Source organism: Protopterus annectens, chromosome 12.part0, assembly GCF_019279795.1.
Source record: "Protopterus annectens isolate FY-2018-M chromosome 12.part0, PAN1.0, whole genome shotgun sequence".
NCBI lineage: Eukaryota > Metazoa > Chordata > Ceratodontiformes > Protopteridae > Protopterus > Protopterus annectens.
In genome coordinates, this window is record NC_056746.1 from 1,249,895,416 (window position 1) to 1,249,922,444 (window position 27,029).

Genomic DNA, 27,029 nt, shown 5'->3' on the forward strand with positions numbered 1-27,029 from the left:
AGTTATGTGGTACATAAACAAGCAGGGGAGAACCCACTCCTACCCTCTCTGCAGACTAGTCATGGCTCTGTGGAACACAGCCTTGAGCTACCAAGTACACCTACAAGCACAATTCCTGCCAGGCAAACTAAATTCAATGGCAGACGACTTAAGCAGAAATCCCATGGACCCACACGAATGGAAAGTAGAACCCAAAATATTCAACCTCTTGAGGAACACATGGGGGATTCCAGAGGTAGACCTGTTTGCCTCCCCTCAGAAGTACCAACTGAACAAATTCTGCACAAGAACTACCCACAGTCAAGCTTGGAAAGTGGCTGTCCTGTCCTTTACCTGGGAAAGCCTCTGGGTTTATACCTTTCCCCCTCTGCCTCTCCTCTCAAAGGTTATACTAAAGATAAAACAGGACAGGCCAAGGACAATACTGATTGCACCAGACTGGCTATGCCAGCACTGGTACCCCCTCTTACACAGTATGGCACTGCTACAACCATGGCACCTGCCTCAGACCCCTTCCTTGCTGTCCCAGCAGGTGGGCCAGGTTCTGCACCCTCAGCTTCAAACCCTGAACCTTGCAGCCTGTTGAATTCCTTGAGCTCTTCTCTAGCATCAGTCAGTAAGCACATACTGGATGTCATTCTGGAGGCAAGGAGGTCTAGTACTAGAAAATCCTATGCTGAAAAGTGGAAAAGATACTGTTCCTGGAGCCAGGCTCAGGGGATGGGCACAGTGGTGCCCAGCTTGCCTCATATTCTAGAGTACTTAACAGAAATGCTCCACAGGAGCCTATCTTTCTCATCAATTAAGATTCATGCCTCTGCCATTTCAGCACATTATAATACTGAGCCACCCCTCTTCTCTCACCCCTTGCTAAAACAATTCCTTAGAGGGGCCAAAAATGTAAGACCCCCCAGGAGAGCTTCCACTCCAGCCTGGGACCTTCACTTTGTATTGGAAAAGCTCACTATTCCCCCCTTTGAGCCAGCTGCAACAGCAGAGTTGAAATTCCTTTCTTGGAAAACAGCCTTCCTTCTAGCCATCACTTCAGCAAGAAGAGTGTCTGAATTACAGGCCCTCATGGCAGTGGAACCCTTCATTATCTTCCATGCGGACAGGGTTTCCCTCAGGACTAATCCTTCCTTTATGCCCAAGGTAGTGTCTAGTGTGGCCCTAAATCAGTCCATTCATTTGCCTACTTTTTTCTCTAATCCACAAAACAAAGGGGAACAAGTACTGCACTCTCTGGATGTGCACAGAAAACTTAGATTCTATTTGGACAGGACTAAGACTCTCAGAAAATCTGAGGAGCTGCTAGTTGGCTTTGCTTCAGTGGCAGAGGGGAAGGCCATTTCAAAGCAAACCATTTCCAAATGGATAGCCCATTGCATTAATTTCTGCTACAAGCACCATGGAAAACCTACCCTTCAGGTGATAAGATCACATTCCACCATGGCTGCATCTACCTCTACAGGATTTCTCAGAAGAGTCCCTACCAGGGACATCCTGGAAGCTGCTACCTGGAGCTCTGTACATACCTTCACCAAGTATTGCCACCTGCCTATCTTTTCTAAATCCTGAGCTGGATTTGCCACAGCAGTCTTGCAGGGCTTAATTGCTGGCCCTAATGCTCTTTAACTACCTCCTCCCTTACTTAGCTTTCGGAATCAACCCAAATGTGATGACTGCAACAGTGAAACATGAAGAACCTAGTACAGGAGTGTACACTTACCATAAATGTAGATATCTGAGTGTATTCACTGTTGCAGTCCTGGTTAACCTCCCTCCAGCCCCCTGACTTCTCTTGGCTCTACCTTTCCTTCTAGTTTGGTATATATTTTTTCTTGTGTATTTGCTTTTTGTTGGGGGTGTACCATACCATATAATTGATTCCTATTGTGGGGGCACCTGACATATGGGGCAAGAAAAACTGATGTAATGGCATCGGCTGCATGTTTTATACCCCTGATGACCTGATGTCATGGAAGAAGCAACAGCATCCAATGCAGAAATCCAAATATTCTGGTATTTAGGCCAGCTGAGGGATACCTGCAGGCAGATAACCCAAATGTGATGACTGCAACAGTGAATACACTTGAACATCTACATTTATGGTAAGTGTACACAACTGTACTTTTTCAACATTTGTTTTTAAGATATATAAAATAATGTCACAGAAATGTTAATTATTAACTGTAATCCAGGCAGTGTTATGTAATATACCACCTATAATTAAATAACTTCTGCAAGGCAAGTGATATATATACATCTGTAGTTTCAAACACTTGTCTCAAGTTAAATGTAAAGCAAAAAAATTAATTATAATAATAATAATGTGCCATAGAGTTGAACATTTAAGACAGTATTTAAGATAGTATTCATTACTCACAGTTATTCTCTGAATAACCTGCATAATTGCCAAGTCTTCAAGTATCATTTCCAACTTTAAGAATGATCTAATCTGAATTAAAAGCCTAAATCAGACAAATAACCACTTTGTCTAGCTATGTATGAACAAAGCAACTGCCTACTACAAGACGTTGCAATCCAGTAGGAAATACAAGCTGCCGTATTCCATTACCCAGTCTTATTGCCATAACTAAGGTAACAAGACGTGTTTCCCAGTTCAAAGGTCGCACTAGCATGAACACCATTGGGTAAACCGCATCAGAAAGCAAAATCTTCATGGAATAATATTTTCACCCTCACGACTATGGCAGGAACAAGTTTGCTAAAAACAGTTTTAAAGGTAAGAGCTGTAGTTTACTAGCTCGCGCTCACTTCCTGATGGTTCCCACTTGCGCACTAATCATTATTCCATCCAACAAAGCAAAAATCCTAAAACTGAGACAGAAGGCTATTATTGTATAGATCAATTGCTCCAGTATTGTCACTGTTCAACAAATCACCAATTAATTCTGGTAGCTCTGAAGCACCACCAAACAAGTCCAAAAAAAAAATACCATGTATGTCAAATCAAGTCAGGCAAGTCATACAGGCAACACAAGTAAATAGCCTACCAGAAACACTTTAGATGCATTCACAAACAAGCTACATCCTGTAGCAATTAAATGATTAACTTTGCTAATTATTCGCAAACCCCCACCATCGGCTCTCATTCAGTGACTCTATATAATCATGAAAAAGGTCAAAAGTAAACATGACACTGTTTGTATCACTGTCAACTAGTGAAAATCCCTATAAGAATGTTAAGACAAGCTAACTTCTATGTTAAACACTACAGAATATGGAACTATATATGCAGATATGAGAAAATATGTGTGTATGTGTATGTATATATATATATATATATATATATATATATATATATATATATATATATAAAATGTGTGTGTGTGTGTGTGCGTGTGTGTATATGGATATATATATATATATATATATATATATATATATATAAAATGTGTGTGTGTGTGTGTGTGCGTGTGTGTATATGGATATATATATATATATATAAAATGTGTGTGTGTGTGTGTGTGTGTGTGTGTGTGTGTGTGTGTGTGTATATGTATATGTATATATATATATGCAAGTGGATGCTTTCATATGCTCATACCTATTTACAGACATGTACACAAGTAACCATACAAATAAAACATGTGAACAAAAAAAATTAAAAAGAAAGAAGTTACCTTAGTTTGAGTTGAAACTGAAATTCTGTTTTAGTGCGTATAATATGAAACAGATGAGCAATGTTAAAGAAAAAGGCATTCGTAGATGTACAGTTAATGTTTAAAATGGAGTGAAGTAAAAAAAAGTAATTTTCTTTTAGTTTCTTCTTTTTTTCATTGACTTTCCAGTTATTTCTCTCAGCTTTAACGAGCTGTTACTCCATTCCATATCCTCTGCCTTGTCCAGTATACCTTTTGATTTTAAAAATGTTATGCCATTGTTTATGTTCTCAAAGGTTTTTATTTCATCTGGGAGAAATATTTTCAGTCTAGCTGGGAAAAGGAACTTTACTTTAATATGACATTTTTTAGTTCCTTTCTAAAAGGTAGAAAGGATTTTCTTCTAGACATCACCACAGATGAAAAGTCATTATCACATCTTATTGTATGATCCTGAATTTTTATGGGAGACTTTTTCCAAGTTGCCTTTAATATCAGTTCCTTATCTTGTGTAGAAAAACTCTTACAATAGTATATCTTGGAGTTGATTTCTTTGAGGAGGAAACTGTAGCAGCTAAAGACCTATGTGCTCTCTCGATGCCAAATGACATAGCTTCTGTAAAATCAAGAGCTTTAGGAAGCCATGATGTTAAAACATTTGTCATATTGTCATTCTTAATGCCAACAATTCTAATATTGTTTCTACGGGATCTATTCTCTAGATCATCATTTTTTTTCAATTAGTAAGGTGTTTTGTTTCAGTAAAAATTCTGTGTTATGGCCATATTCAGTTAATCTTCCTTCACAGTCATTTAAGACAACGTCTATCCCTATGATCTGAATTTTTTGTTGGTTTAATGTTTCCTGTATCTGCTCCATTTGCCTGGAATAGCTTTTCTTGAAGTTTTCAATTTTATTGTCCATTTTATCCATATTGAGAGAGAGTTCTTGTAAGCTGTGGTTAGAACAAACTATATACTTCCTTAAAGAGGAGTCTTGAGAGCTTCCTTTTGTATGACTCATCCCGGAATCTGATGAGAGAGATTTTTTCAATGTAGCTTTGACAGGAAATTATTGGATTAAAAAAGATTTTTTTTGTATATTATTCTACTACAGACTTCAAAATAATAATATTTGATAAAAAATATTTGTAGAATAATTTAAAAATGAAATTTCCTGTCAGAAGTAATAAAATTATAGTAGTCAGTCAGCATCGTGGACTACAAATTTTCTGAAGCATTTCCCTAAGCATTTATGTTTGTTTCAGACTGTTCTCCTGAAGATTGTTCATTCTTTATTGAAAAGAGTCACTTTTACTGGTATGATCTTAAAGAGAAGATGTAACATTTTAAATATATTTTATGAGAGATGAATCTGGATAAGTTTTTGTTGAACCTATCTTCAGACAAGCTGATGTAGTTAGTATAAAGGAAGTCTAATTTTAAATAAAAGTACTTTAAAATAGTTTAAATATTTGTTTACTGCCAAAATACGTAATTAAAAAGGTTATAGATAGTAAACTTTTCTTAACTAAACTGATAAAATCTGCAGAGCTCTTTACTAGTGATATTATCAGGCCACCATCTTGGATAGACTCTCAAAGAATATAAATTATATGTACTTAATGGTAGCCAGAGCACTTTTTCTTAAGCTAAAAGTCAGAACACTGCAAATTCAAAACATATATTAAAAAAACTGTCATGCAGAGTATGCGAAAGTCATAACATCTTATTAAAATGACTGCCTGATCAATGATATTAATGGATGGGAATGGCATTGTAGCTATGGCAGGAAGCAAAGTGTGTTGAATTAAATTAGATGTGTATATTACACGAAACATTCTTAGAGATGCTTATGTGAATTTGGCAAAGAAAGAATTTCAGAGAGGTTATTCAGCATAGTATCAGAGACAAAAGAAAAGGGACGGAATAATATTGAGTGTGAGAGGCTCCAGTAATAGAGAAGGAGACAAACGACAACAGTGAAAGATTTGTAGTAATAAGTGACTATTGGCAGGGAAGGATAGTTAAAATGGCAAGTATTTATATTCTCTTAAAACTACTATTAAAGAGCTTAAGTGAATTATGAGAGATTAAATCACTTCCATTGGAGAATATTATTCATGTGTAGGGTCTGAAACCTGATATTACAATAGCAAAAGTGTGTCATGGGGACTATGAAGGGAAAATTTAACAAAATGCAGTATATTTCTAAACAAATATATGACAAACTTTGGAATGGTGAAATTACTAGCAGAAACCAAGGCATAGTTTACATATTATTCACCAAGTTAAAATAACTGGGTTATAATGGCCAGAAATTATATTTTCCAGGAGCATGGGTATTTAATGGAAAGCTTTGAAACACATCCAATAGCATGTACCAATAAAGACTAAGATAATGCTGCAGGGTAATCAAGTAAAAATGAAGCTAGCACTTTCCTACTTACCTTAACAAGAGAAGACCTTAAGAAATTGGTAGTGGAAGTTATTCAATGGTTGTTAAGGAAGGTACATTGTCAGTAGTTGTTAAGGAAGGTATACATTTCTTCAGAAGGTATAGCTGAGGAGAAGAATACAATGAGCAAGGAATTTAAGATTATGGTAAAATTAGAGAGAACAAATATGGAAAATATGTAATAGGAGTTGTTTAGATGGATTATCAAAGAAAGGTATTGCAGATGAAGGAGAATCATGTAGAACAAGAAGATAAACAATTGTTGAGTTATAATGGAAAAATAAGGGAATATCTGGATAAGATGTATGACTTTTAGAAGGCTGCTATTAACTAAGTATTTTTAAAAATAACTGAAGATCACAAAAAAAAAATATTTGCACAACAATAGGAAATAGAAAGAGGTTTTGCCAAATTAGGGAACCTATGACTATGAAAATGGCCAGAGGTCCCTTAGCAGTATTAGAAGTATTTTGGAAATTCTATGAAAAATCTGCATAGAGCAGAGGAATGGGGAAAACAAGAAAAGACACACATGGAGACCTTTATAGAACATTTAAATTTACCAAGGTGAGAGGAAGATGAAGCTTAAGACTTAACAGATTAGATGGTGGGGGATAAGACAAATGTGAAATGTAATCAATCAAGAGGTAAGCTTCCAGGAGCCAATGGTATATCTGTGAAAGTTTGAAAGTTAGTAGAGAAGAAAGTGATAAAGATTTGGTAGATTTTGCCAACCAATATTTTAAAAGGAGGGACAGTATCAGTATCCTGCAAGAAAGATGTGGTGGCTCTTTTACCCAAAGTAGCCAAAGACCCTTTAAGTCTAACGTCATATAGACTGATTTCAATTTTGAACCATGATAGTTAAGAGAATGTCTTTGGTGTTTTCAAAACTGATTGATATGGATCAGAGGCTTTTGCTGGAGAGGAGGCAAGCAACTGACAACATTAACAGAGTGATGATTGTCCAGAGGGAAGTAGAAGGCAAAAAGACATCTCTACTGTTGGTAGGTCTTGATACAGAGAAGTCAGTCATTAGAGTTATCTGGGATTTTAAGAATAATGCAATGGTAGCATTTGCATTTCCTGAAAGAATAATGTAGTCGATTTGGAAAATATATGCAGAGTCGGAGGCAAGAATTAAGGCAAAAGGGTTATTTTCTGACAAGCTGTGCTTAAACAGAGGAGCTAAGCAGAAGTTCCTTCTTCACCATTTTTTATTTTCCTTATACTTAGAGCCACTGGCAAAGAAAAGAGGAAACTCACAAATTCAAAGATATAACTTTAATGGTACTAAGGAAAAATTAGCCTTATTTTGTACTTGATAAATCCAGAAAAGGGTGTTTGAGTTCTGGAATATTTTCAGACAGTTTCAGTTTTTTTCAGGGTATAAAATAAATGACAATAAAACAAAGGCTGTAGCTGTAAACTACATTCCGAGACACAAACTGAATCAGCATTACCCATATTTAAGGGGGGCATGATAAGATGAAATGTTCAGGTATAGCAATTAAAAAGGATTCTATTATGGCAGCTAAAGATATGTGGGAAGAGACTAAAGAAAATATAATACAAAAATTGAGAATGTGGAAGCTCTTGACTATGTATATGAATAGTAAGGCACACATAGTATAAATATTTCTTGTCCTTTTAATATTATATGAAGCTCGGGTATGTTTTTATCAGCTACAGGAGAAGCTAAAGTAATAACAGTGTTTGGGAGAGAAAGAGATAAGGTTTTAGTGGGACAAGTTCCTTCACCCCACAGGTTAAGGTGGTTTAGCATTGCCAGATTTTAATAGATAATTTAGAACTGCCCATTTAAATCTCACATACATAACACAGGCAGAAGAGTGAAAATCAAAGGGGAAAGAAATAATGTTGAAATGGGAGGCTTCAAGAAGAAAGGGAAAGAGCATGATTTTACATGCCAGCCCTGAGGGAGAACAATAACAACCATGCAGAATATTATATTTACAAAGCAACAAAATATATTTTAAGAACTAAGCCAACATAGCAATGGAGAAAGAAGATTTTACCAATAGCGATGACTACAAGTAGGGACATAGAAAATAGATAATATGGAGCTGGAATTTACTGGAGAAAATTAGCAATGGAACCAAGACACTAAGAGCAAATAACTAGAGAAGGAAAGTTCTAGAGTGAGGTGAGGACAAGCATAAGTTTGGGCTATGGATTGGAAACTGCCTTCCCTACCATGGATTGATAAAAGAGTATAGCCAAATGAATGGGATAGGTGAATGTTAAATGAAAGATCAGATCAGCTGTGGTTGAGTTTATAGTTAAGTCCAGAATAGAAGCTACAGTTAAAAATGGGATAATTAGTGGGGCTTATCTAATGATGCATGATAACTGTAAAAAGTAAATCAAAAGATGTTAGAAATGACTGGAGAATGAGAAGTTAAAGGCAATATACAAAGAAGTAATGGGAGGATATGTTTATGGTTTCCAAGTATACAACAAAATCATGAAGGTTTAGAATTTTTGTATTGAAATGTTTGCATAGGCATTTCTTATACCCCAAGTAGACTTCAAATATTTTTTCCACTGCCAGACAAGGATTGTTAGAGGTGTGATCAGAAAGAGAAGCATAGCTGGGAACATGTTTTTTGAGAATACAGTGTGCTGGTGGTTTTTAAAATGTCCCTAAAGGATATTTTATCAGAAGTATTGAGGGAGCAAATTATTGTAACCATGGATAATTATTCTTTTCAGCTGTGGTATAGAAGCTGAATTGCATAGACATGATAAGACCCTACAAAGTTTAATGTAGCTAGCTGCAAAAAAGCAGTTATTATAAAATTGAAATCAAAATGTAAACTACAACATAATTATTGAATGCTGCAAAAGTGCTAAACAAAGTGGAAGTGGATTCTTTGGAAAATGGAAGGAATAAACTGCATAAAAATAAATGGAAAGTGTGGGAACAATATATGCAGAAAAATGTTGAAGAGGAGGAGGAGTAATATTTCAAGAATGGCAAGACTTGAGCAATCTATATAATGTTAAATTGAATAATAATTCTTAAGAAAAAAATTGTGTATGTGTAATGCATGAAAAGGAAAAACATCTTTGAAATACTTTGTTTTTGTTCTTTTAGAACTATATCTGTACCCATGCAACCCTGTAATATGGGCAGTTAATAAAGGCATCAAAAACAAAAAGAAAAAAGGCACAATTCACTTGTGAACAATGCAGCTTTGCATTTCTGTATTGAACAAAAACTTTGCCAAAGTTTTATAAATCAAAGCTCTACTGTCTTCCATTCCTCACGTTATTTACAAAACCTTCAGATATATTTCTGCTTCTTATACTTTATCAAAGAAAGCTTTTTCTTCATTGTAAATCACTATAAACTTATTAGAAACAGTAACAAAAAAAGATCTTATCTGGTTTACACCAAACCTTCCTCATGAGGTCTATGACCATGTTTCTTTTTTGAATAACTTTTTTGTATAACCTTCCTTTGAACACACTGCTGTTTTTTTCAATAGACACTGTTTGCCCTATTTAGTTCTGAATATTTTGCCAGTTTGAAGGTCACCGATTTGGATTTTATTTTACCCTGGGCTCCTGGCCTCTGAATTCTGTGGACCACATCAATGTAAGAGGACTTGATTTCTTCAGAAATATTTTCAAGTAGACAAAGGCTTGTGTGACTATGGATTTCAGGCATCTACTCTGTTCACAAGACTTGGGGATGTCAATTATTCTGAGTTTATAAGTTTGGATCTGTTTGTTTTCTGTCTAAAAGACTACATGTTTAGTCTGTAGCTCCTTCTGCTGGAATGTTAATACATCAGTTTGTTCAGAATGTTCCTTAATTATTGTGGTCTTGGAATATAACCTTTTATCCACCTATAGGACTCTTTGTGTTTACTGTGTTAGAGAGATTACACTTAAAAGGGTAACCATATGTAATGTCAGGACTCAGAGTGAGGCTGAAAAGGTGGAAGACAAAAAAATATATCCATATACCATGTCCGAGATGTCCTTTTCTTGGAATATTCCCATTTTTCCAAGGTATGTTGATCTCATGTTGGTATATATAAGTTCAGTGGTTGTGGGGGGCTGTAAAAAAGAAGTTTAAAGAAGAAAAGTAATCTTTTAGATTTGCTCTTTTTCTGGGTTTTTGGTCTTTTTTTACAGCTTGTTAGAAGTCACCATTTCAAGTGCTGACATTTCATTAGGGAGCCACTTAAACATTTTCACTATAATGATTCAGTTTCATGGATGTTAACATTTATGAGATGGTATGTTTCAGATATTTTTAGTCATTAAAGAGAGAGTGGGGTTGTTGTGTTTGTAACTGAAATTGTACACAATCTTTTTGTGCCATGTTTTGCTTTGGAATACTGCCATTTGGCTATATCAGACATTCCAGTTTTGTCTGCACTAATGACTATGACTCTGGTCACCCAAGTTCAATTAGGAGGTGGGCATTTGACAGCACATCCTCTGGGGGAGGGAGTACTCATGCTCAAAGGCACCCATGCATGACCAGATTTTCCTGATGCAAACTAGAGAAATTGCTGCATGCTTCTTCCTGTAGATGGACAGAAAATCTTATTGATATGAACGTATTGGGAAAGTGAGGGATGGTGCATTGCCGATGTTGTTTCATGACACACCAATGATGGCTGCCCTAATAATGGACCCTCACAGCTGACTCTGTCCCAAGTTAAGGAAAACAAATGAACCATTTCCTTGGGAGGAAGATAAGGATTGGCAAGTGGGATAGTTCAGGGGAGCAAGAATCTTAAAAAAAAAAAAAAATCCTGTGTCATGGATTGACCTTTGCATTTGTATCTATCCCTGATTGATTACAGTTCTGTGTTCAGCCCTGATGATTTTCCTCCTGCCATGTTTCTTTTCCTTCTGGATAGCAGAACTTTTAGGAATGTTCTTCAGCACTCTGTCTTTGTCTGTAGCACAAAACAGGTACTTATCTATATTTCATTTGCTGCTGTGGGAATTCCTTTACCGAGAACATACCAGTGAGAAAAGTAACATATGTGGAGGACTTCCTTATGCTTGTAAAGGTTGATCTTGTGATGTTCTGTTATTTTTTCAGCTTATAGTATGACACCATGTGGGCCAAAGTAAGTGGTTTAGAAAAAAATAGAGAAGCAAACTGAAGAGACTATGGTCCATCATCAGAGAAGCATTATATCACTGCGTACCATCTGCATTAGACCACTAGAAAAGAGTTTAGAAATCTGTTTGATGTAAAAAGCAGGGCACTTGTTTTTTCTTGACATACAAGTCAAGAGCTTCAGTACTATTAAAACGTTCCTTCCTAATTCTCATATTACAATGTTTTTTTACTGATGAGTGGGTTCATAAGTTGCAGATTCTACCTCTCAAATCTTTTTACATTTTATGCAAATGTTACAACATATATGCTGCTGATTGATATAACAGTTGCTTAGCTATTGCATTTCAAGGCTTTGTGCTGTAATTGCTTGCTCTTTGGTGGTAACCACATATAAGTGCACGTTGTTTGTGTTTGTGTTACAGTAGTTTTAATTTGTCTGAGACTGCCAATTCTCAGACAAACTAGACATCTGCTCATTGTTTATTGCTGATCACTCTTTCCTGAGTTGCAACATTCTCAGAATAAAAATAAAAAAATTAAGAGTTTGTTGGGTAATCCTCCACATAGGAGTGCAAGAAGTTATGCTCTGACAAAACATCTTTTTTACTTTCATTTTTACACATTTGTTTGTAAGCTTCACCAGTTCAAACGTGTTACAATAATATGAGTACTCTAGCTGAGAGATCAAGTCATTTGCCATACATTTGTGAATCAAGGTGATTAATTTATGGGACTAGCAGTAGACTTGAATGTTCCTGTGGCCTTACATCCCATACCTCTAGAAGTTGCAATGTATTTGGACATAATAAAAATCTTTGATAGTGTTACCCACCAAAACGTATTAGGCAGTTTAAAACTTTATGAGATCATTTCAAGTATTGTTGTATGGACTGCAAACTAACTAAATAACTAACAGAATAGACAAGGTTAACACTAAAGAGTCATTTATTGAAACTTGCAGTATTATTTGCAGAATACTTCAAGGGCTGGAGGTTGGTCCTACATTGCTTAGTATTTTTATGTCTTTACTTCATGCAACTAATTCTGTTTGCTGTATAAAATTTACAGGACTGCAAACTGAGTGCTATAGTTTCATTAACTAGCAACAAAAAAAAAATGACAGAATTATTTAGATAATCCTTATGTTTGGTGAAAGGAAATTTGATTAAATGATATCAGGACAAGATGTTCCATAGAAAAGGAAATTATTTTTGAATGTTAACTTCAAGGTAACTGGCTGTACTACCTCATCTTTGTAAACTACTCACATTTCCTCTTCCTGTAGTTGCAGTAGGTGTTTTGTGATTATATCTGTTAACAAGATTTAAAAGTGCATCCAGTGCATAACACTGAAATACTGTGAGAGATTATCAACTTTACATTTGTACTCAGTTTATTATAGGCTTAGTAGACTAGGCCTTTATTTTAAAATCAGATTGTATATTACAGCAATGTTGGGTGTTAATATCATCAGCCACCTTACTGCAACAGGAAACCACAGGTGTTTTCTTGGAGGTGATTTTACCAATACTTCCCGTAAATTGCGATCTTTTCAGATCTATGCAATTTCCTTGTAGAATAAATGTATATCAACACTGTGCTGTGCTGATTCAGCAATAACATTAAGTTGTTATTTGACAGTATATCTAAAGATCTTAAGTAGTGGTCTTTAGAACCTGAATACAGACTCCACAATGTTTTTTGTTCAGGCTTTCATTCTTTTAATAAATGCATTACAACATTGTAAGAACTTGCAAGTTAAGAAATTAATGATGGTACCCCATTGGAGAAGAAAATATAATTTTCCAAAGCCTTTAGTGAATTAGAGAACAAACAAGCAATACACAGTTCTGTCCATAATGCTTGTGCATAGCAGATCAGTCAGTGTGGAAGTCAAGGCTTCCTGCTTTTCTTTTTACTGACTTTATGTGTAACTTTGTTTCTGTTGTTAAGAAGGTTGAGTTATTTAGCTCAATAAAGTCAGCATAAAAGAAATCCACCCCTTTTTGGGCACGCAATTGCCTTTACAGATCACCACTGAGCTGTATAGCCCTTCATGTTGTCAGTGTACATAATGAGCAAGACTGACCATTCATTGTGCACGGCACATGTACTTTAAAACTGTATTATAACACTGTGCCTAGTATAGCCCTTCATGTTGTCAGTGTACATAATGAGCCAGACTGACCATTCATTGTGCATGGCACATGTACTTTAAAACTGTAATATAAGACTGTGCCTAGTATAGCCCTTCATGTTGTCAGTGTACATAATGAGCCAGACTGACCATTCATTGTGCACGGCACATGTACTTTAAAACTGTAATATAAGACTGTGCCTAGAGTTTTCTTTCTTCAACAATTTCATTTAAAGAAGAAGTAGGTATGTATCTGTTACTGCAAAAGAGCATGCAAGTTAAAAGCAGAGCTTCCTTTCTGTTGCTATCTTTGTCAAATATACTCTCAAGACCAAATTTCAAACAAGCAAATAACGTTTTACGGTGTCGAGTTGCCAGCCCACTTTAGAGTATCCAGTCCACAAAAAAGCTTTTTCCAGAATAGATTCTCCTCTTTGGAACCACCTCCTTAATGAAGTAAAATATAATATTACACTTAAAATGCTTAAACAATTTCAGAAATAATTCTGTTAAAATAAATCCAAATGCCCTTACTTCCAGGACATGGGTTACTGGTATTCCTGTGTCCTAAGCACTATCCTTACTGATGCATGTGGACCTTCACAGCATACCACTGAACTCTTTCTCCTTGAAATTTGTTTACTGTGACAATTGTATATAGCAGCTTTCTTGTATCTAGTGAACATGTTAATTATAACCTCTGTAACTAAATTACTAACTATAACATTTTATGCTACTTGAGTCATTACATTTTCACTGTGTGTACTTTAAACTCCTGCATATGCTCTGTATACATGTATGTTTTGTTTTGCTTATACCCATGTCATAACTGAAAAGGGTCAATTGAATGGGTCCTTTACCTGGTAACAAACTGTGAAATGAAATAAGAGTCAATGTGCTACAGTGTATTTCAGGGACCATGAGTGCACACCATTTCTCAATTTATGTAAAGCCAGCAACTACTGCATTGTGTATAAACTGATCACTTGAATAAGTAAAGGGCAAGTGTGAGGTCAAATATCCACTGAGTTGTGTATATATCTAGGGGATAAAGGTGTTGAAATGGTCAGTAAAGCATAACAGCCATTTTAAGCTATTGTCAAACCTTACTGATACTTTCCTTAACTGTAACTGTTTAAACATATTCGATCAATCATAACATACTGATCGAAAATACATTTTATTTTTATGTTTTAATGAGTGTTATGCCTTAGTGACACTTCACTTAACCATGTGCAGTTCACCAGACAGAGCAGAAATCACTACTGGTACAATACCGCTATCTACCATTGCATTCATTTTTTCATGTTACAGCATTTTTTCAGCATGACAGTTATTAAAATGTTACATGTTAAGTGAAAAAAATACATATATTTTCCTGTTTTAATAGATGCCATGCTTTACGGATTCTTCACAGTCTCTGTTAAATTAAAGCAACAGGCCTTAATGTACCTCAGTCATTAGAATATATAGACTGCATGTTTTAATGGCTGCCATGGCATAATACATGGTACATCATATTACTCTTATATTCAAGGACCCAGTTGGCAACAAGCTCAGTGTCAACTTAGAGTCAATGATCCAGCTATCAGTTGACTTATGAGATTTCACCAATTGTAAAAGGTATTTTGGTCTTTCCCAGAACATGGGCATTTAATGATATTTTTGTACTCTCATGAAAAACTGAATGACTCATAACAGTGAATCACAAAACACTGAATAGTTCTCTCCCACTAATAAAAGTCCTATATCAGTAAACCCTACAAAACAAAGATCAAGTATTATTTTGGTAGTGGTACATACCTCTCAACTGTACAGATTTTCGCAGAATGCCCAGATTTGTGCCTCATATTTTTGGTCCGTTTTTCATAAAATTTTGTTTTTTCTGGCAAATTAGTAATAAATCATTAAAACTGAGGTTAGAATATAATGGCAGACATTTAACTTTTAGACTTTGTACCCTTCAGAAAATTCATGCCAATGCAAAATTTGTTACTCTATCAACTTTCTAAGTTTCTAAGAACAATATTTAAAAATTGCCCCTATTTTTGGGCTTGTCCCACTTTTAGTCTTGACTTTGTCCAGATTTCTTGCTCTAAGAGGTTGAGAGGTATGTAGTGGTACTGTTAGGGATTTGCCCCCAACCCCCCAACCCCCCGCCTAGCCCTGGCCCTAGCCCTACACATTTTGTTAAAAAAAACTTTCTGTAATAAGATCACTACACAAGACAAAAGGACATGGAATACAGGTACCACAAAACATGTAAAACACTGGCTCTATTCCCCTCCCTAATCCTTACTCTAACCCTAACCTGCAAACACTTGCATATTCACGAAAAAACTGCTGTCACACAGTCTTGCACACCTTCTGAACCTCCACTTTTTCATTCACACATTAATTCTCTTACACACTCCTGCTGACTTACACTATAAACAGCTAAATTCAACTATATGTGATTCACACAGATGAGAATTCACTTGCGTCTGCATTCTATTTTTTACATCCCCAAAAACGTTTCTACCTTTTGACTTAGACCTTTATGTATATATCTGTATCTAGCTCTGCCTATATACATGTGTGTGTTGGCTGTATATAATTAAGTGAAGATCAGTAAGGCAAGACAGCTTGTTCCTAAGAGATATAAAATGTGTTCTTTCATCTTTCATCTTTACAGTTGATACACCATTCACCATTCAATGTCATTTGAATGGGACTAGCATAGAACATTTATGACCACTTTTATTTCTACATTAGGTGTATGTGAACAGCATGCTGAATATTTGTGCATAACTATTGAAAGGTGTTTCACCAGCATGCACCATGTATCATTTTACTGCAGACTTGTATCTTGATAGTGTTTAATATTTTGGTTCCAAAAATGACTCATAGGTATTTGCTTATGACTAATGCTGCTTTGCAAATCACTCTAAAATGTTTGCTGGATTTTGTTAAGTGACTTTCAGTAATATGTATCTGCATTGAAAAATGTGGCATTAACTAATATAAATTTGTTTAAGACTTCCAGTTAAAAAAAAAAACTTTCTTTTCACTATGATATTTGTGTCCATGTTTCAAAATTGGCATACCAAGACTGGACAGGGTTCTTTCTATATTGCTTGCATAACTCATACAAGGAATTTGTAGCTTCAGTGGCATTAGAGTAAATTATCCAAGATTTTCAAATAGTTGATGTCCTTTGAAGCTACATATCTCAGGTCTCATACAATGATGCAGATACAGGTATAAAAACATGCTAATAACTCTTCTGGAGGGCAGATGCTTACATGAGCTATTTTTTGTTGTTGTTTCAGGTTGCTGGAGAAAAGAGACAATCAGCTGACATGGGCAAAAAACCAAAGACCCAGAAGAAGAAGAAGAAGAAGGATCCTAATGAACCTCAAAAACCTGTCTCTGCATATGCTCTATTTTTCAGGGATACCCAGGCAGCCATTAAAGGACAAAATCCCAATGCCACATTTGGGGATGTTTCAAAAATTGTTGCTTCAATGTGGGACAGCCTCGGAGAGGAGCAAAAGCAGGTGAGAGATTTGTATTTTTTATGATGAAAGTTAAATCCAGTCCATACAATCTGATGCTCTTCTACTCTTATATTGTGCCTCCTTTCCCTAAATTAAGCTCCACTCATTAGAATAATATTTTGTGAAAGACACACACTGTTGAGTACTTTCTTGAAGATTTTTTGGGACAGCATGTGTATCTATCCATATTAACAGTATCTGCAGATAACTTTTAATACAGGATGTTAAAAATTATTTATTTATTTATTTACATTTGTTGACTGGGAGAGTCCGACTGGACACTGGTCCGTTTTCAGCTAAGGCCCGGGGAGAAAAGCTATACATTAAGTATTACTTGCATTATACAGTTAAAAAACCATAGCATTTAAATATAGACATTAGTCCAGCTGAGGACGTAAGATAAGAATAAAACATAGATGTAAAACAGCTATAGAACATAGTACAATTTTAAAATATGGTGACATATACTAAAGATGATTACAAATGTAGTTGAGATTCATCAGTGAACAGTTGATACAATCTGTTTCTGAGGTATGTTTTGAAGTATGAAAAGTGCAATCATAAAATTAAAACAAACCAATCAAACATGAAACAGACTTTTCTAAATGTAAAATCCACTGAATTATGCAAGGTGTAAACAATATGTGTTAATATATATACACACAGTAGTGCCTTTATTGCAGGGTATGTCTGGGGCTTGTCCTAATTCTTCGGCAGTAATGTTAAGAAATTGAGTTATTGGGCAGGCTTCCCAAATCTGATAAGAAGCCACTCTTGATTGCAGATGTGACCATAAGAAACTCAAATAAAGTTGTGATTGAATTAAAGAGGGTAACAAAGATTCTGGCAGTGATTTAAGAGGCTAAGACATCCATATTTCTTGATTTATGGGAGAAGTACTTTGTGAACACTTTTCTGCCAATTCTGCTAAGAATGTACCAGGATTCCCAGGATTTAGTCAGAAAAGACTTCAGATTATTTATTTTTTGTTTTGTTTCTTAGTTAACCTGGGAGGTCAAAAGGCCTATTGCAAGCCCTGATTTAGGCTCAGTAGTCTGCAGTGATACTTCAAAAGGAAAATAAGATACATGGAAAAAAGATAATATAATAGCAGTAAAAGCAATGCATATGCTGATGCTATAACACAGCAGCACTCGTAGGCAGTTACAAAAGAGTGTAATATTCAAACATATTTATTTAAGAAATTAAATGTTTAATGATTCAGTTGTCATGTTCAGTAATAAAAATGTCAACATGGTAAATGCCCATTATTTCTACTAGATTGTCCACTATTTCTAAGTCAACAGCATTTACTCTATATAAAGAATTTTCTGAGCTTAGTTTAGAAGGCTTGCAGTCGTCTGCAGAAGAATATTCAAACAAGTTGATTTTCAATACCATCATTTTGAATTTTGCCTGAATTAAAAAAAAAGTCTGATACAGATTTCTGATCATAACTTAACAACAGAGGCAACACCCCAAATGCCCAATCAAGCAGCTTTACTTCCTGTTCCCCCTTACTTAACATAATTACCTCCAAGGTCGCACCTCAAGGAAATGTGAATCTCCCCTTCAGTGATTTCATTTGAAAACAGTACACTTTCCTTCCACAGCTATATCTGAAAAAGTAACCATAACATACAATGTATACTAGTCAAGGATGCATTTGTAGAATTCCTATAATATATGATACTTAATTTAGAGAGAAGATTTTCCAAAGCCACTGGTTGGAGAGAAATGTAGGGTGGGATTTCTAAAGATGTGCAATATAGCTGCACAAGGTTTGTGCATGAAGACCATGTTGCTTAGAGTGTGAAACAAGTATTAGAGACACACACACACACACACACACACACACACACACACACACACACACACACACACACGCACATACCTGGGAGAGGCTGGTAGAGGTTTACTAGCTATACCCCCTTCTGCCAAGACTGTTACCACTGCCACCAGTCAACTTCTTGTCAGATACTTTAAGGCCCTTAACAAAGGGTGTCCAATCTTACTGTGTAATATTAATATTAACACAAATGGTAGTTTAACTACGAGCAAGGCTATTAGGAGTAGCCCACACAGTGTCACCAAATAAATATGCAAGTACTCTGAAAACTTAAATATGTCTACACAGATCAACCACAGTGAAACATTTAAATATATTTAATAATAAATTATAAAAGAACAAGACAATACTAAATATATATTCACAGTGATATGAGAGTTCAAAACCACAGGAAATATTTAAAACAACATTGCAGGACAGTCTCAAATCAAGAAATAAAGTATCTAAATTAAGCCTCACTATATTCCTGACTGAATCTAAAAGACTGATACTATAACCTAAGAACTTTCTAAGAGAGCAAGGCAGATGTGCTGAATGCATCTTCTAGTTGTTGTCAGGTCCAGGACAGAATGCCAAATGCGCTATCTCGCTAAGAGACTTATCAAAAATAATATCTCAAATATTACTGCTGGGATATCATGCAGGATGACAGCACTTCTTGTAAACTAACTTCTACTAGTTCCCAGGTCAAAACCCCCATTGTTAGAAGCTGGCAGCATCTTGCTTCTGCCTGTACAAATATACAGACACAGGCTTTTCCTCAGATCTTTGGCAGATGCTGGAAGTAATAAAACAATTGCATTCCTTCATGCTTTCAAGACTAGTAATTAGTTCACCCTGAAAACAATATAGAAAGCTTCTTAGCACAGACTTTGTCTCTTGCTGCACTGAGAACTGAAAGATACCATCTTTTCTGGCCTAGCCTATAAAGTAATTTAATTTCAGATATTTTCTAAAGTTTGCTGGACTGACGTTAGTCTCCTATATTCCAGTTTCCATTGTTAAAATGTAACAACAAACGAAAACTGGAAACAAAACAACTCCTGAATATCCACTATGAGACGGCACCTCCATCTCCGCTATGTTAAACCAGGCAGCAAGTGAGATAGGACTCGAACAAGGATAATAGGTTCATAGTTTAGTACTAAGCTAACTGCCAGACTCAAACCCTGCACCTTATGTTTGTAAGGCAAACACCTTAGCCATTAAGCCACCCTCCCAACCCAAATATACATTTTCAATCTGTCAAGCTCTTGCCAGTGGTGAGAATCAAACCCTGCACCTAGTGCTTGAAAGGCATACACCTTACCCACTGTACCATTGGCCTTTCAGGTTAATTAACTATTTATTCAGTTAAAAAACGAATATAATTCAGAAAAAATGGATGGTTAAGCGCTTTCATCTGCTATATGCAGACTTCCTCAGAACACTGAACCAATAAAAACAATACCCTTTTAAAAACTTTTTGGCGCCACAACTTCAGCGCTTGACTCATATTTAAAATGAGTTAATTTAAAGTGTCAGTGCTTGTAAGTTAGTTAAAACTCGTGCTCAGACTGTACAATCTTAAAACTAACTATAATACATTATGCTGATAATATAATATAATATTTAAAACATTTTATAAAAAACATCTTAAAAGAAAAAAATAAATAACTTCATCAATGTCACAATAAAATATACACACTCTATAATAACTGCAGGAAAGGTTTAATAGATATGTAATCATTAATACCTGGATATCTTGTTGCATCCGTCAAAGTTTGCCATACACTTTCCCTTTTTCCTAAAAGTGCTTTGTAATTGCCCCCCCCCCCCCAGGGAGACATATTGACATGATCTATTATGGCAAATTTAAAACTGTGAGTCTCTCCATTTTTACTAATATGTCTGTAAAGTGCATTCTTCGTGTCTTTAACCTTGATCCTGTACATATGGTCATATATACGTTTCCTAAGCTGCCTTTCAGTTTTCCCTATATAAAAGGCTGTACATGATGTACACTTGGCTAAATATACTATATTCTTGCTATTACAATTTCCTTTTTTAAACTTCACATACGTTTTATTAATATCATCCAGTTTACATCGTATGACTTCATTAATAGCAAAGCGCTGTTTACAGGATCTGCATTTTCTAGTATTTATACTCATACTATTACCAACATTAACTTTTGTCATTCTCTCCATCAACTTCTTAATATTCATACCCATTTTGTATACAACACAGTCTTTCTCCTACTTCCTTTTTAACTTCATCATCAACTATCAAGGTGTTCCAATGTCTTTTTATGATGTTCTTAATCTCATTCACTTAAGGGGAATAAGTCAATACACATACTCTGTTGAAACCTGATTCCACTATATTTTTTGTTCGAGTTAAAGTATTATTCATTTCAATACCCAAAATAGGTGGGTATTTTTTCCCCATTCATTAATAACATAAAAGAAATATCATCAAGTAATGATATAGGATAGCCCCTATTAATAAACATAACTCTTAGATTTTGTATTTCTTTTACCAGTGTTTCATAGTGAGAGGACATTCTAGCCACCCTAATACATTGTCCTTTGAAAATGTTTTTTAGTATATGTCTGGGGTGGTTGCTAGTGTATTCCAAGTATCCATTGGGGAACGTTTCCTTTCTGTGTATTTCAGATTGGAATCCAGTACCTGTGTGTCTTATGTAAGTATCCAGATAGGCAACACCTTCTGTGCTGATTTTATATGTGAATTTCAAGAAACTACTAGATAGATTTAAATAATCTATAAAGTCTTTAATAAGCTCTTCCGGTCCATCCCGTAACAAAAACATGTCATCCAAAAATCTTGTGTAATACATTACATGTTGGTAATAATCACTACAAAATAAGTGCTGGTATTCCCATTCCAGCATGACCAAGTTGGTGAATATGGGGGCACATGAGGCCCCCATAGCCACCCCCTTGGTCTGTTTGTAGTGTTCCCCTTCAAAATATATGTATTGTTCTCCAATACTAACCCCATCATATCCGTGATTAAATTAATACGGTCCCAACTGAAGTGAGAATATTTTCTCAAACTGTCACAAAAATCCTCCAATCCCTGTTGTCTAGGGATACATGAGAAAAGATCAATTACATCAGTAGTAATATAGATCAAATTTCTTTTCCAAATGTCTGGAGTAAGATGGGCCAAAAACATCCATGAATCCTTAAAAAGATGCGGAGTGTTAACATATATGTGTTTGACCCATCTATCTATAGTTGCCCCTATGTTAAATGTCTTGGATTTGCTTCCCAATATAATAGGGCGGAATGGGGGATTATTGATATCCTTGTGTATTTTGGGAATGCCTACTATCGTGGCTAATACATGGAACTCAACCTTGAGAAAATTATATATCTCAGAAGTAATCCTATTATCCACAAGTTATTCATCCAATGCTAAGTCTATTTTGCGATAACCTATATTAATCTCATTGAGGGAAATAATTTTGTAATTACCTGATTCCATCAGAATACTTTGTACCTTATTTATATAGTCCATGGTGTTGTAAAGTACTATTCCTGCTCCATTGTCAGGTTTCATAACCCGTATTTCTTTATTTCTAATTAATTCCACCAAACAATTCCTCTCATTAACATTTAAGTTATCCATATGTTCACATTTCTTAATCATTTATTATAAATATCATGACAAGTGAGTTCCTCATCATGTATACATTTAAACAATTACTTTAGTGCATGTACACTTCTGTTCTCTTCCAGCGGGGCACACTGTGGTTACGTTGCAAGCACAGTTCTCTACAAATACCTTTTCAACACACATGTCTGTACAAGCAGTTTGATATACACATGACATGCATTTCTAATACATTTATAACAGAAGCATCTTGTATAAATCATTGCCATTTTCACCAATTTTCACCAATGATATATAATTATTTACTAAATTCCAGCTAGCTGTGCTGGCATTATCTCCTTTCATCACACTTCTTCCCCCCTTTGAAGACTCAATCTAGTTTTTCAAGTGACCCTTGAGAAACGTTACTTGAGAGGAATGAGACTATCTGGGAATACCTTACCCTAGCTGCCTTTGCTTTGCTAATCCCACTGCGGTGCTGGAAAGTCATATCATATGCTTGCAACTCTAGGCTCCACCATAGTAACTTGGGATTTTGCTGGATGGCTCACTGTAGCCATAGATCACTCTCTGACTCATTCTGCCTTCTTCTGAAATACTTAGCATCAAAGTCTCCCTGTCATGGTAAGGTTTCATCATGTTAACATGGTACAGTTTGTGTTCTTGCCTCCTGCCTAGCAGTTCTACCATGTAGTTAACATCACTGACCTGCCCTACCACCTTAAAGGGTCTCTCCCAAGTTGCCTGCAGCTTGTTGTGTCTGACAAGAATAAGAACCATTACCTGCTGCCCCACAGCATACTCTGTATCTCGAGTATTCCTGTCATACCATACCTTTTTCTGCTGTTGGGCTCCTGCCAGGTTCTCCTGGGCCAAGGCCATGAGTTCCCTGAGACTTATCCTGAGGTTTACGACTGATGCCACAACAGACTCCTTGTGGGATTCACACTCACTGTCCTACTCATTTTGAATCAGATCTAGAGGTCCTCTTGCCCTATGCCCATACAGCAACTCAAAAGGGTGAAAAATCTGTGGATTCCTGGGGCACCTCTCTGTAAGCAAACAACAGGTGGAGCAAATATTTATATCACTCCCTCTTAAACTGGTCTGCAAATGCCTGTAGCATGGTCTTTAGTATAGAGTTTAACCTCTCCACAAGATTATTTGTCTGGAGATGGTAGGGGGTGGTGTTTAGGTGCTTCATTGACAGTGCTTCCACAGACAAGCCAGCAGGTCTGTCATTTAATTGGCATCTCTGTCAGTCATCATTTCCTTTGGGAAATGTACCTTGCTGAAAATCTCAAACAAATCATTTGCCACTTTTTCTGCCTCAATGAAGGACAGAGCCACTGCTTTAGGGTATCTGGTAGCGTAATCTACTAACATTAGGATACTTCCCTGTGGAACTTGGGGTACTCAGAGGCCCCACAATATCCATAGTTATACTCTGAAATGGCTCCTTAATCACAGGCAAAGGCATCAAAGGAGCTTTCACCTTGTCTCCTGCCTTACCTACTTTTTGGCACATCTCACAGGTCCTGCAGTACCCTGTTACATCCCTGGAAATCCCAGACCAATAAAAGTTTTGTATAATAGGTCTCTTGGCATGCTTTATGCCCATATGACCAGACAATAGCCTCATGGCACTACCAACTGCTGTATTACCTCACCCTCTAGCCCTCCCACAGGGGTCCACTCTCTATACAGTAACCCTTTGTCCTAGTATCCAGATCCCCCCTTTTGTTGAGGATCAGGTGCCTCCCTGGCTACCTGCCTCAAGCCTTGTAATATAGAGTCTGAGAGGTCAGCCTGTCTCAACTATCTCTTTGTAAACCTTCCACAGGAAGTCTAGTATCCTCTGATAGCAGTGCCTCACTGTCAGCCTGGGTACTACTAATACTAACCTCTGCCCTTGCAGTCACTCTGTCCAAGGAAGCATCTGTACCCACCAGCAGCTGTAGCTCACTTGCAGTCTTCACTCTAAAGACAATACAGAAAGCTTCCTAATATAGACTTTATGCCTCTTGCTGCATTGAGAACTGTAGATAACATATTTTATAGCCCATTCTATAAAGTAATTTAATTTCAAACATTTTTCTAAAGATTACTGGACTGAGGTTAACCTCCTGTATTCCAGTTTCCACTGTTAAAATATACATATTTAAACAGTTACAGTAGTGCATGTACACTTCTGTTCTCTTTCAGTAGGGCACATTGTAGTTACATTCCAAACACAGTACTCTACAAATATCTTTTCAACACACACCTGTACAAACAGTTTTGATATACTCATGAAATACAGTTATAATATATTTGTAACACAAGCATCTTGCATAAATCATTTTGATATTTATCATTGACATATAATTATTTACAAAATTCCAGCTAGCTGTGCTGTCAATATCACTTTTCATCACTCTTTGTATGGTAGGCATAGGTCTCCCCTCAACAACCAGTAGGAGAGAGAGTACAGAGATGGAGTCTTGAGGCAGTCCGCAGAGGGCATGTTACTTACAACATGTATTCTTTAAGTGAGGAACCTTTGTAGATGTGTCAGTTGTTGGATATGCCTGGTTAGGTACATACCAAAGGCAGCATTGTACTCAATGATAGGTCTAATGAATGCCAAATACAGTGGAACAATGACCACCTAGTACCTAGGTGATATACCTTTGTTTATAAGTTGCATAGCATAGAATGATTTATTCCCTGCTGTAGAAATGTTATGGTCAAAGGCTAGATTACTGTCTGTGTGTGTCCCCAAGTCCCTGACTAATGGGTCTAGTTTTAGGGTGTGTAGTTAATACAATAGCTACCAGGTATGGATGACTTCCCAAAATATACTATTATGCATTTCTTGGCATTTAGTTTTAGTCCATGTCTCTGAAATCAGTTGATTGTCTGTGTCAGACCTTCCTGGAGAATATTTGCTTCTGTGGGGGATTCAATGACAGCTCCTAGTTTGCAATCATCTGCAAAGTTAGTCAGCCAGAGGCAATTGACATTGGCCTTGACTTCACAGAAGTAAATGCTAAAAGGGAGCAGTTCCAGGACCGATCCTTGAGAGACTCCATTTGTGACTGACCTCTTTGGAGAGGTGGACTCCCCAATTCTACCTTCCTGGGTCCTGTCTGTAAGCCAGCTGGCTATCCACTGGATGACATAAGGGTTTGTACCTAACCTCTTGAGTTTGTTAACAATGCCTGAGTGGGGTATTGTGTCAAATGCTTTGGCCAGATCAAGGTAGGCAGTGTGAACCATTTTCCCTTCATCCATTGCTTTGGTGACCTTCTCAAAGAAGTACACCAGGTTGAGTAGGCATGACCTGCCCTTGACGAAATAATATTGGGTTGGGGTCCAGTGTCTGGAGGTTTTTTATGTCATTATCCATCATTTCTGTGATATTCTTTCTTTCCATATCTTTCCATATGAGACTAGTGAGAATTATGGGTTTGTAGTTTCCAGGGTCTATAGATAGACCAACTTTGTACAGAGGGATGACTGTTGCTGTTCCAAATTCATGTGGCATAAAGCCTGTTTGGAGGTGGCGGTTAAATAGTAATTTCAGAGGCCCTGTTAGGTCATGTGTCATGCTATTTAGAAGGCATCCTGGGATATTGTCTGATCCCAGTAAAGCAGTGTTCTTGGCTTTAGAGAGAGAGCATTAAGAACCTACACCCTAGTAATAGTAGGGGAGTTATATTTGATGGTATTTCTGAAGGCAGGTTGAGGGGGAGAGAGGAGGTAACTTTGGAGCTGCATTTGTCACCTAGTAGGTTTGCTTTATCTTCTGATGCAGTATAGGTGGCTTCATTAACAATGGGCTGTGCACACAAGTGTGTATTGTCTTTAAGTTTGCAGACATAACTAAAGAATGTCTTGTGGTTGTCCTTGGCCTCAGATGCCAAACCTACCTGAAATTTGGCTTTGGTAAACTTTATTTGTCCTTTGAGTTGTTTGTTTAGTTTGATGGGAGTGCTTTTACCCTGCTGGGTGCTGCACTTCCTAATTTTTGCCATGATTTTCTTCCTTCTGTTATACAGCCTATTGATGTTGTGATTCCACCAGGGTGACTTGTTTTTTGAGTTAGTTCTATACTTTGTCCTGGTGGGTATAACTGTCTCTATGCAGGTATTAACATGCTTTTTAGGGTTTCTGTGAATGATTCAGCATAGGCAGCAGTGTTCTCAGGGTTTATGGAGGCTTGACATTTTGCTAGGTTATCACGTAATAGTAGTAGGTAAGCTTTAGACTACTTACTAAATATTCCAGGGTTAGCTGAGGTTCCAGATTTTATTTTTGCTTCAAAGGAGACCAATTTGTGGACTGACCTTACTAGAGAAGATATTACACTAGGTGGTGTGCAGCTATCTCCCATATTAATGAGGACCAGATCCAGTATGGTTGCACCCCTGGTTGGTGTATTGACAGTCTGGTCCAGGGAGTCTCTGTTTACAAAATCCATTAATATCTGTACCTGTATGTTTGGTGTCATATATGCTTCTCAGTTAATAGTGGTGTAGTTAAAGTCACCCATGAATATGGTAGTGGGTTGTATGCTGAGTGTTTCCAATAAGTTTAAATACATGGTATGGGTTTTCTGAGTCATATAGGGGACCTATAGCTTGCAAGGAAGTGGTGTTGGATTTTGTCTATGTGATTTGAATGTGGAGAAGCT

At 36.5% G+C, this 27,029-nt stretch overlaps 1 protein-coding gene across 3 annotated transcripts in view; it reads left to right on the forward strand.

Moving 5' to 3' along the window:
* TOX2 (TOX high mobility group box family member 2) overlaps positions 1-27,029 on the forward strand; it is a 1,557,917-nt gene that overhangs the window by 1,255,333 nt on the left and 275,555 nt on the right. For all 3 annotated transcript variants that reach the window (XM_044090259.1, XM_044090258.1, XM_044090260.1), the window contains one exon: positions 16,651-16,878. In XM_044090259.1, the coding sequence (XP_043946194.1) occupies positions 16,651-16,878 (228 nt within the window). The remainder of the gene's footprint in view (positions 1-16,650; positions 16,879-27,029) is intronic.